This window comes from Strongylocentrotus purpuratus, unplaced genomic scaffold (genome assembly GCF_000002235.5).
Source record: "Strongylocentrotus purpuratus isolate Spur 01 unplaced genomic scaffold, Spur_5.0 spur5_scaffold_8, whole genome shotgun sequence".
NCBI classification, from domain to species: domain Eukaryota; kingdom Metazoa; phylum Echinodermata; class Echinoidea; order Camarodonta; family Strongylocentrotidae; genus Strongylocentrotus; species Strongylocentrotus purpuratus.
Window position 1 is genome coordinate 24,050,307 of NW_022145614.1, and position 12,753 is coordinate 24,063,059.

Here is a 12,753-nt window from a genome sequence, read left to right on the forward strand (position 1 = left end):
AGTCTGCAGAGGTTAACAGAATACAAAACAACAACAAATTTCAAAACAGCAAAATGAAGAGATAAACAGATGGCTACATCTTACATGGGTTCTAACACTACATAAACACAAGTATCTAAAGAGCAAAACATGCCTAATCAATCATTCTTACCTGAATGTCGCTTGAACTTCCTGGTTGAGGAGTCTGTATAAACCCAAAGAAACACGGTTATACAAAATAGAAAATCAATATACATATTTTTGGAAAAAACCATATCCTAGTATGAGATGTGAGAGCAAGTAATATAAGTCCACATATTACTTATTAAAAAACATGCATCTTTACCTTTTTAAAGGAAGTTTTATTGTTTATTTCCTTATAATTCAACCACTATCGGTAATTTGAAATATTTATTTCATCAACTAGGAACTTCTAGTACCGGATACACTCTACAACGACGTTATGTTTATATTTGCTTTTCATACAGTATATATTACTTACACAGGTTTTCCCCTTATAGTTTCATGCATACATTTCTCAAGGAAATACTTGTGTGTATATTTTGCTTGGCTATAATACATCAATAGAAACCGAATCTATGTAGGCTAAATATGAAAGGAGTTTTACTTCTGTTTTCTTTTCACAGGGAAATATCAAGCTCTGTGCAATTGATCAAACTCCTGACACACAGTAATGAACAATGGCATAGTAATTGATCAAGAAGTGTTCTTATATATTCAATTAATCCCACGATGAAACGTGTCACCTCATGATCTATAGTTATTTCTGGTTGAATGCCAGATGATCATAATTATAAAGGTACTACTAATTTCTTCTATAAATCACTCATGTTCAATATCCTGGAAACTTTAGAACGATGCACAAATGAAATCCTGCAAATTCACTCTAGTGAAAAACAATGGAATTAATAAATAATTAAATTGCCTTGGTGATCATTTATAATAATAATAAGAATAATAATATTGGATATTTATATAGCGCACATATCCACCTTGCAAGGTGCTCAAAGCGCTCCAATATTACCCCGGCTCAGCTGGGCTACCTATTTCGGTGCTCACAGTATTCAAGGAATTTCTTCCTACCGGTCCCCATTTACTTCACCTGGGTGGAGTGTGGCAAATGTAGATCAATGTCTTGCCAAAGGACATTAGTGACGCGGTGGGATTCGAATCGCGGACCTTGTGATCGACAGTCCGGCGACGTATCCACTCGTCCACGACACCTCTATGTAATCATTTATACTTTTCATTTAATAAAGTCTCCTTTAAAGGACAACTTTTGATTGATCAAGTTGAATTCATCTTTTCCTGCACTTATAGGTGCGAGTGAGTGAACATCTTGTTTGTTTGTAAATGGGACAGGGTCATTATACATGCCTGTGTCACATCCTGTCTTTTGTGGCTCTTTCTTCGTTGATTGCTGTGCCGCTTATCATCGCATTCTACACAGTATGTCTCCTCACATGATGCGCAAAACTTCTTGCCGGGCTTTGTACTGCAGAAGTCACAATTCACAGAAGGGGTTTCCGCCATGAGCTCAAGGCCCTGCTGGAGTGGAGGCGAGTCTGGTGGACCATTGGTTCCAGCTAAAACAGTCATTTCCTTGGACGAAGATGCCTCCGGAATGGTAGACAATTCATCCATCCTTGCAGAATTACCTCCTGGCAGACGAGTCTCCCTGATGGTTGCCTTATCTATGACTGGTGGAAACGCAAGTGCACCAGGATGCCTTTGACTGATGTTTGCATCAAGCTGCAGCGCTCTTGGAGCCTCAAGTTCCTCGATGTGGTGACGTGTGTGGCCTTGCCGCTGAGGATGCTTGTGCCAGAGCTCATCACAGCGTTTACAGCGGGGCTGGGAGCACATGTTGCATCTCACATTTGCTGTGTTCTGCTTGCAGATCCCGCATTTTGTCAACTTGACTTGCACTTTAAGATCAAACCAACATCAAGAAAATGGTTAAATGAACATGTTTATCAACAAAGAAATCTATGAAGAATTTGAGAATGTTTTTTATTTATTCATGTGAAAACAATAGTTTCCTTAATAAAAGTAGAGAAATATGTATCTGTCTAATGATCAATATATGTACATCATACATAATGGTAGCAGCTTTGAACTCCTTAAGCCTGGCAAGGCTCCTGGGCCAGATAGTATCCACCCAGAATTCCTCCGTCATGCCGGAACTGCGGCAACAAACTGGCTTTGTTAATTCCTGTCATCCTGTATGAAGCGTGGAAAGACTCCAAAGATTTTGCAATCTACAAGCTCCTGAAGCTGCTCCCTGACAGGCACATGGTCTCGGTTATCCTCCAGCTCATCTCTAACCGTAGGTTAGTCCTAAAGACCAGAGACGGACAACATCTGAGAAATGGTGTTCCCCAGGGTTCCGTCTTAGCACCTCTATTCTTCAACATCTATATCCATGACCTGCCAGATACCATCTCAAAGAAGTATGGATATATATGCAGATGATCTGGCCAAACTAATGACGGACAAAACATGGGACGCATTTGAGATCGAAATAAGTCAAGACATGGTCACCCTGGCTACTTACCTACGGCACTGGAGGCTGAAGCTCAGCGTGGGCAAGACTGTCTCTGCTGCTTTTCACTTATACAACAGGGAGGCTAAGCGAGAATTAAATGTCACCATCAATGCTTATGGCCTAAGATTCGACATGTACCCAACATACCACAGAATGGAATTTGAAAGAGCACTCAACTACAGACAACACTTTGAAAGCTTGCGAGACAAGTCACTGCACGTGGTGCCCTAATCCGCTGAGGGTAAATACTGAGGGTAAATTGTAAATGAAGTTTATGAATAACCATGGACCAAAAATAGATCCTTGGGGTACCCCTAGCTTAATAGGTAATTATTCAGAAATACAGTTGCCTATACATGTACAAGTTAATATTCTCTGATTTGTAAGGTAGTTTTTAAACCATGTGAGCGACGTCCCATTGATCCCTATAAGTAGTAGTATAAGTATTATTATAATTAGTAGTAGTAGTAACTACTACTACTACTACTAATAATAATACTTGTAGTAGTAGTAGTAGTAGTAAAATTAGTAGTATTAGTAGTGTCATTATTAGTAGCAGTAGAAGTAGCAATACAGGTTATTATTATTAGTATTATCATCATTATCATCCTTATCATCATCATCCTTATCATCATCATCATTAACATTATCATATTATCATAACTTGTTGTTAGTATTATTAGTAATTAGTAATATACATACATGTACATTGGTTTGTATCTTTGTATATCCTATAGATCAACAATAAGAACTCTGTGTACTGAACATTTTACCTATTCCCTCTTGGTTTGAAGGCACTAACAAAGAACAAACTTTTTAATAGCTCCTTTGGAGTTTATAAAAAACTGAAATAACAAATACATGAATCTTTTGATTTTAAATCTCGGATGAAAACCCCACATAAATTACTATACTATTTCACATGCATACATGTGATGAACCATTTTAAGACATATATGTTACCTTGGTTATATAATGGCGGTAATTGTGATGATGACTGCATGTTGATTTGTCCAGCCTGTTTCTGTTCAATATTCGACTGCTTCTCCTGTCCCATATGTGCAGTAAAAACCTTTGGGAACCCCTCTGGCTCGTGTATCTGATAACTACTTTTAAGAAGGGGATTATCTTCATTTCTAACATTATGTAACATGGACTCCTTCTCCTTCTCCTCTGAAAGTGAACTTTCTGAGCTGTGACTTCTATAACTTGGAGAGGCATGGACAGTATGTTTATCTGGGTTCTTAAAAGTTTGTGTCCTATTCGTTGCACTCTGAATCATTGTCACAATCCTCTTAGGGTGTGGATGTGAGCGAGAGATGTACATGTCAAATTCATAGTAAGCAATAGCCAAGTCTGCAGCGACCTTGGCCACAGTATCAGTGTTTGGAGTACGTAAGGCATCTGGGAAGCTCAATCCGTAACTCAATTCTTTGGCATAACCGTACAGATAGAGTATTTGTTTGTGACCCTGCAGATGTATGCAATAAAAAGGAGTAAAAAAGAACTGCATGATGAAAAATAAACACATTAAACATAATAAACATTAAAAAACAGAAATAAACAATTGTATTATCAGGCATCACTATATATATACTGCCGAGTTGAAATAAGGTTCCCATGACAGTAGAGATGATTTGCACATCTGGGGCAGTATTCTGAAATCTATTCTTGTATCTTCACCGTTGTAATAAGATTGGTATTCTTAAAATTCTTGTAGCTTTTCTTGTAATATTTCTTGCCTCTTTTCTATCATTCAGGCATAAATTGAAATGGCACCTAATCCTAATTAAAATATAATGCACACAAGATAATATCATCAGATAATAGGTACAATCATATACAATGTGTATCTTGTATCTCTTTTACTATCTTATCTTCCACGGTAATAACAACAATATTTACAAAAGGGTAGAGGATATTTTCTCTCCAGATGGCAGCAAAGGGATGTGAAAAGTAAAAGATGTGATATCATAATCATTATATAATAATAATTATTAATCTCAATCACTGAATCGCTATGCAAAAAAAAAATATATAGAATGTACCATACAAGTAACTAATGGAAAAAAAGACATTACACATATCTCTGGATTTTGAAAATGATTTTTCCAGTACCTTTGTTCTAAACCTAGCTTATTTTTCTCAATTTATTTTTAAGGTTTTTATAACTCTAGTATCCTTAAAATATATACAAAATCACCACCAATCATTCACATAATTTAATGAGGTAATGTGATTATTTCTATATGTTCTCTTAAAATCATTCAGGTTTTCTCTCCCTTATTTACCCTAATGTAAATAATAATATCAAACATTTGTAAGCTACATGTAGGTTCACTGAAAAACTTATCTTTATCCAACAAATCATGTGCCTTTTTCAAAGAAAAAATGAATTGAATAGAGATTAGAGAATAACATGAATTAAAATTCTAGGCTAAAAAAAGAAGCTATACTTAATATTATTTTACTATTATTTTCTTATTTACATATATACTTTACAAAAAGGAGAACAATTTTTTTTTTAATGATTGTTTCCTTTTATTTTGCCTATGAAAATGAAGTAAACAAGGAAAATCCTTGTATGGCATCCTTGCAAGACTGATACCAACATAAATCATAAGCACATTTTTGCACTTGTTGGTATAGTTTGTCCATAGTTGGCAGAGGCATAAATCCTACTGCATGCATAAGTGTATGCAGTGTTCTACCCTTATATCACATTTTAGACACATTAGACCTAAACAAAAAAGGATTGTGTTCATGAAAAGTGAACTCGTAAAATTCTGTTGAAAAATTAATATTTCAAGAATATGAGCATCCTCGTGGCTTGTTCAATGTACTTAACTTGACCTGGAGCTGGCGCTGTGCAACAAAGCAACGCTATCGTACGGTTGACTGAATCACGGAGTGGACAAAAGAACACCGTTATGACAATGTAATAGAGGTGGATAGAGCATTGCTTTGTATATCGGACATGCAGTGTGCATGTGTCGGCACATCACATGTACGCAATTAGTCTTATAAACTCACCTTCAGTATGCTAACTTTAGAGCTGTACATTGAATTGTCAAAACTGATGACTCTCCAGGCTGTACTTGTAGATACATCTGGTTTCAAAAGGTTCACACCATATCTGAATAGCAGGCCAATAGCATCTCTTAGCGCAACCATTTGGGTCGTTTCTCTGCATGCCTGTAAAATGAGAAAAATGATTTAAGGACATCATGCTCTTCATGTCTTCTGTTTGGCCTTATCGTGTGTTACTCTTGCTTACTATTCATTACTGACCCAGCTTCTTATTTCATAAAAGCAATGTTTATATACCTAGGCATGTCACTTTACAATTCATTTCATTACAACTGGATGTACATTTTTAAAGTACTGGTAATTAATATCTGTATTATAAATTGATAAAGAAACATATTAACCTACAAAAAAGGTAGAAACACATTTGATTAATCTGAAATATACATATGTATATATTCTTTATTCTGTTGATCCCTAAGTTCAACCTAGTATAGGCAGGCACGTAGCCAGAGTTCGATGTTTAGGGAGGCACATACATGTAATCGATCGAGGTAAAAAAAAGGGGACTAAAAAATTTCAACCGATCTTGAAAATTTAAGGGGGGCACATGCCCCCCCCCCCCCCCCGTGGCTACTTGCCTGAGTATAGGGACCATTTAATTTTTTCCTGGGAGAAATGAAAACTAAAATTTACCCGTTCGTCCTAAACCCCAGCAGAGGGGGCCCAAGGGCCAAAAGAATAGGCAAAAAAATGACCTTTAAAAAAAGACAGGCCCCCTGCCAACAAAAAAAAAAGCGTAATTTGTCTTTAATGCTCATAAGGGGGGGGGGGGGGCAGTGGCCTCCCCCTTGATCCGCCACTGAGCTCGAGTATGTTTATTATATAAAGTACACATACATAAAAGCTAGGAGCTAAACTAGAGGTCGAGTTTGTAGCCTCCCCCCCCCCCCCTCCCCATGCCAACATAAACAAAAAGGGGTATTTTTTGTTGTTGCTCAAAGGGGAAGGAGGGTTTAGTATTTTTTAAAGAGCTTCAACCCCCCTCCCCCCTAAAAAAAAAATAGTGCTCACTACCCTGCCCCCCCCCCCCACCCTTGAAAAAATCCTGCATACGTTAATGAGTGTGATGACATCCTGAATAGACCAAAGCACGTAAACTCACCTCTTCATTGAGTCTCAAGATATCAGGGAAATCCAAGCAGGAATAAACAAATGGCCAGCTCGTTTCAACCCACTTCAATAAGATGATTTGCGAACACAAAGGGTGAAATTTTGCTATAAAAACAACTCTAATACTCTTGTCCAGACATGCAATTTTAATCTCCTCTTCCAGTTGTTGGTGAAGGCCCAGAATTTTCACATCCATCTCTCTTTCATCAGCAGGAAAAGAGTCTTTGACTATCCTTCTCAGCGGAGATTGAAGTGGTCTGCCATGATTACTTTGTTCTTGTCTATGATGATTCATGATTCTTTATCACAGGATCTCCAGAGTTCCTAATTCTTCAATAAATGATAAACCTGAAACAAATCATTAGAAATCACACAAAGTTAATATTCAAACACATAATGTAATATAGCGTGTTCATGTACATGCATGCATGATTAAGCATTCTCTATTGCCCAATTGACAAATACATGTAGCAGCATACACCCACGAAGATTCTTTGAATGAAAAATCCATGTCAACAAGTGAAGCAAATCCAATATTGGCAAATCTCTCTCTCTCTCTCTCTAAGTGCCAATTCGATTGACTCATGCTGTTCCACAACCCTTGGTTCCTAGCCTTCTCTATTAGTACCACTCCCAATTATTTCACTCCTCTCTCTCTTCTAACATTTCTGTAGACTGTCCATCCAAAGTATCCTCCTTCTTCCCCTACCCTTCCTTCCCACAATTTCCCTGTAAAAGCAAGATTCTCATTACTAACTTTGTCAGTCCGGGGGATTTTCATCATTCTTATTAAAAACCACATTTCGCAACTTTCCAAACGCTTTTTAGTATCAGAGGCGAAAGTCCATGTTTCACTACCATACATAAGTACTGGGTAGATGTAACAATGCAGTACTCTTATTCTGGTTCTCATACCCATTGTGCGATTTGTCAGAATTGATCTCTTGATCTCTGTCTCACATCTGGCATCCTCGGTGTTCATGCTGCCGAGGTAGTCAAAAGAGGAGACTTGTTTAATAACCTGTTCTTTGGGTTTCAAGTTACATTCTGGACCGCTCTTCTTGGAGACTACCAGGCACTTTGTCTTTTTATAGTTGATCTCTAGTCCCATTCTCTCACTTTCCTTTACAACTACACGGGCTCAGGGCAAATTAGCCTCTGAAATACTAAAAAGAGCCCAAAAAAATTTGCATAGAGTTCAATGCAAAACAAATTAAAAAGAGTTATTTTCATGCAAGCAAGCTTGAAAAGTAGCCTCCGAAATGTTTTAAATATTTGTTTCCCTATAACTACATCCAGGAGTCTCTGGAGATCTTTCTCTGATTCAGATAATTCAAACACAAACTCTTTTTCCTTTCTTTTATCTTTTAAGATAATTCTCAGAATGTGTCTAGTAATAGTATTTATGATTAAAATCACTTTGGTGACTAATTCATCTTTCAATAATTTGTGGGTAAACATTTCACATTACAAATCAACCATTGCATGATAATGAGGGTATGATATGAAACAAGAGCAAACAAGATTTTGTAATGTACTATAGACCTATCGTCACCTATGCCTCTTGGAACCACTCTAACAACAACAAAATTTCACAACAGGCCACTCGGAAACAAACATTAGATCCACTATCCTTAAACAAATATCAGTTAGAGTTACAACTTTAACATAGGCAAGAGTAAACAACTCATACAGCCACTATACGGAGAATGAAGTACATCATCGGATTAGTGAAGAGAGGTTACGCAATGCACTAGGATTATACTAGGAAGAAGATTGTGGAAACATGAACAAAGCGCAGACTAGACAGAAATAACCGTCTGGTACAAGTATGAAGAATTTTTTAATACAACTGACATTTGAGATTTTCGCAAGACTCCTGTGGAAAATTGCCCCTTTAGGTAATGCCCCACTATCCTCTTTCTTTTTCTTATTTTAGTTGAGAGCTGAGTTAATAAGATAGCCACCTGTCAGTGACCTCGCTGTGTGGTCTAATCCCTTCTGGCCCAGTAGTATTGACGGTCTTTAAGTTTATGTTTATCTATTCTATACTTATGAGTTTGATTACAAAAATTATGTGATTGGAAATGAAATAAATTTCCTGTCATATAATTTCAAAATATTATCAAAAATCATTATAACACATCAAAATATAGCGATTTACTTTGAGATAATCTGCCTGTTTTCTTGAAAAAACTGCACACGATGCAATGAGAACAGCAATCTCACACAAACTGCAAAACCATCATTTTTTATTGTTCATTCAATGCACAAGAAATAATAAGAGAATGATAACACATATTGAAGTGACCCATACGATTATGTACTTCAGACTCAGAACAGTCTCTCTGTAAGTAAAAGAGAGGCAATCAGTGGAGCTAGCCAGATGCCGTTGATATCAGAGATCGACTGAATCTTTTTGTCCAACTCTGAACACAGACTTTGGCTTTGCATGTATAAAAGCTCGACAAACAGGATCATTCAATCATAGACATGGATTGCATGGTGCTGCAATTTAATATATTTTGACAGAAATAACTGCCTGGTACTGTTAGTGGTATGGGAAATTATCTAATAAACAGACATTCTGACTTAATTTGTCAACCTCTTCCTCCAGCTCCAGCATAGTCTCACTCTCAGCTAGCGACGCAGAGCAACTGTTGATAAAACTAAAAGAGACTAAAGCTACCGGCAGCAGGATCGGTTTAACTATCAATTATAACGGCACAATTAAGTTGGAAGTCCCCAGGCCCAAGTTGGCAATTGATCCCATGTCGGAATTCCCCAAGTTGATATTCCCCACAACTTCAAGGTCCACTACTCTATAGCAATGCACTGGTAAGAATTGAACTATAGACAATATAGACGACTATCCATTTACCAATACCACTTTGCTTCCGTTCTCCTCCGATTTCCTGACGTTAGCCAGTCGCACTGGTTTCTACTAGGCCTATACTGCATGTGAGCTAGCCCAACTATTGAAAACACGTTCGCCTATTACTCCTTACACTAAGTTACAGTAACATTACTGATTTCAACTCACGTCATCACGTCACGACATGATGCTGATGATACTGCATTTGACTGGAATGGACTGGAATTCCCCACAATTAATTATGCGAATGCGATAGTCTACTGCATGACACGTCTAACATTAACCGCATTGTCCATTGCACCCACACGTCGTAGGGTAACAATGATATCGGTTGAATATCAACAATGCGTTTCAACTGTATCGTCCTTCAGCTTCACGATCGAACATCCCGAAAATATTAATAGCAATGACGTCATTTTTCGCCATTCCAGTCAAATCCACTGTACTGACTGACCACTGCACTGTGTGTTGCTGGTGTGGGGGGAATTCCCCGACACAAACCTAGCTTCTTCGATCTTCTTCATCTTCTTCTTTTTCTATTGTTAATCTTCAAAGAGCCGTGATGCATGTGATATAACGAAGATATATCCCAGCTGTACTTATATATGCATGGCAGGCAGGCAACTTAAACACCGGTTTCACACCCTCGTTGCGAGAAGTGGAGTGTTTTTTAACGTGCATAATATGGGAGTGGCTCGATCTCACCGCAGGGATGGATGTGGAAACGGCGGGGGGTGGGGGGGGGGGGGGGGGGGGGGGGGCGGAGTCAGTTAGGCAACTGGTTCCAGTTGCCTAATTGGTTTCAACTGGAACCAGTTGTTCCAATTTCCCTATTGAAACCAGTTGGCTTCAACTGGTTTCAACTGGTTTCAATTGGTTTCAATTGGATCCAACTGAAACTGACATTTGGCATAAGCTAAGTTAATTAGCTCTTGCGCTAATTATCGCTCATGTCAACACAGAAACATTGTTATATGTGTCTACATTAAGTACAATGTAAAGGGCATTATAATATGCAGACCATATAATATACTCAACAAGGGAGGGAATTGCCATTATATATGTTTGTATTTGATGTATTTTGTACATGGTTAGTGTTTTACTAATCAACTTTTAATCCGTGTAATTACAAAAATATGATACTAATGAACATGCTTACCATTGCTAATTAATCTTTATATTTATCTAAAACAAATGCATTACTTGCAAATGAAAATTAATTAATAAGTACATTGTAAATCAAAATAAATTACATAAAACATTGATCTGCACACAAGCATATAATATGCAAATTAACTGGTTTCAATTGGATCCAGTTGGGTAACTGGAAATGAATTTTAACTGGAACCAGTTGGGTAACTGGAATTACTTCTAACTGGAAATGAATGCTAACTGGAACCAATTGGGTAACTGGAAATGAATTCTAACTGAAACCAGTTGGGTAACTGGAAATGACTTCTAACTGGAAATGAATGCTAACTGGAACCAGTTGGGTAACTGGAAATGAATTCTAACTGGAACCAGTTGGGTAACTGGAAATGACTTCTAACTGGAACCAGTTGGGTAACTGGAAATGACTTCTAACCGGAAATGAATGCTAACTGGAACCAGTTGGGTAACTGGAAATGAATTCTAACTGGAACCAGTTGGGTAACTGGAAATGAATTCTAACTGGAACCAGTTGGGTAACTGGAAATGACTTCTAACTGGAAATGAATGCTAACTGGAACCAGTTGGGTAACTGGAAATGACTTCTAACTGGAACCAATTAGGTAATTGGAAATGAATTCTAACTGGAACCAGTTGGGTAACTGGAAATGACTTCTAACTGGAAATGAATGCTAACTGGAACCAGTTGGGTAACTGGAAATGAATTCTAACTGGAACCAATTGAGTAACAGGAAAATCATCTTACTGTTTCCAGTTGGACTTCTAACTGGAACCAGTTGGGTAACTGGAAATGACTTCTAACTGGAACCAATTAGTAACTGGAAAAATTACCTTACTGGTTCCAGTTGCACTTCTTATTGGTTTGAACTGGAAATGAGTACCCATAACAATATTTTCCAGTTCGGCAATATTATTGGTTTCAACTGGAAATTTTCTATTCCAATTGAGATTTCAACTGGTTTCAATTGGATTTTGGTCCTGGGAGGACATGCATGATTACTCTACATTTTTACATAAATTTAGTTTAAAAGTTTGGATATGCTCGCCGATCTATTCCAATTTCCAGTCTTCTTCATTTAATTAACCCCGGTAATTAACATTCTATATTCTCTTCTAACGTCAGCTTATAACGTTAGCCGTATTCCCTGTGTATACACTGACCTGACTGTCGAACGCACTTATAATCATGTGTCATATACTCTCTCAATTTCAACTAAATCCAGGATAACGATTCAGTTAGCGTGACACTCGTCGATCCCATCGTCGATCTAGTCCGCTGCATTGCCAACATGTACCAACAACGGCGTAACGCGATGTCGTTATAATATAAGCACTATGCACTGTCTTTGGCACCAGTGCATTTACTTTGAACATTATACAACACAGAGTGAGATATTGTATCCCCGCTCCTTAGCGAACATGATTGTGAAACGGGGGCGGTCGCTGAGCAGAATTACCATGCAATCACCACATACCACAAAAATAAGCAAATATTACACAATGCCCATGTTGTATTTCGCAAATTCACCACAGATTACATCACAAAACTACTTGGCTAGCACAAGAGGTAATTTAGATTGTTCTCTGAGTGGATTGCAGAGAAATATGAAGATTATCTAAGTCAGATGAAGAAAATTTCGATTGAATGTTGAAATGTTTAAAGTGATCGAGAAGTGATGATGCAAGAAATTTGCTCCAAGTGAAATGCATTGAAACAAATCCAGAAGTGTAGATGTGACGCAGTTCTGATTAGCACGTTGACTCGATGAGAAACTTTTAGAAGTATGAGATCGAATTAAGTGACGTTGAAAAAAAGAGATTAGTTGTTTTGTTCCTTCTTGCGAAACAGGATCGATGAAGACAAAAAGAGAGCAGATACTATAATTCCATAAATTAAGAGTGAATCACTTTTAATAGTGAATGTGGTGCAGGGCCATTACGATGACCACTAAAATAAAGC

At 37.6% G+C, this 12,753-nt stretch overlaps 1 protein-coding gene across 2 annotated transcripts in view; it reads right to left on the minus strand.

The window, feature by feature from the left end:
• The window catches only part of LOC100889576, a 42,434-nt gene extending 29,960 nt beyond the window's left edge, over positions 1 to 12,474 (minus strand). The window contains exons 1-6 of one of the 2 annotated variants that reach the window (XM_030975075.1): positions 11,955 to 12,474; positions 6,741 to 7,096; positions 5,582 to 5,743; positions 3,512 to 4,019; positions 1,378 to 1,928; positions 152 to 184 (exon numbers count right to left, since the gene is read on the minus strand). In XM_030975075.1, coding sequence (XP_030830935.1) covers positions 152 to 184; positions 1,378 to 1,928; positions 3,512 to 4,019; positions 5,582 to 5,743; positions 6,741 to 7,043 — 1,557 coding nt within the window. In that variant the 5' untranslated portion in view covers positions 7,044 to 7,096; positions 11,955 to 12,474. Of the gene's footprint in view, positions 1 to 151; positions 185 to 1,377; positions 1,929 to 3,511; positions 4,020 to 5,581; positions 5,744 to 6,740; positions 7,097 to 9,791; positions 9,970 to 11,954 lie in introns of those variants that run through there. The other variant, XM_030975074.1, reaches the window with a different exon arrangement.
• Between the last annotated feature and the right edge of the window lie 279 nt (positions 12,475 to 12,753).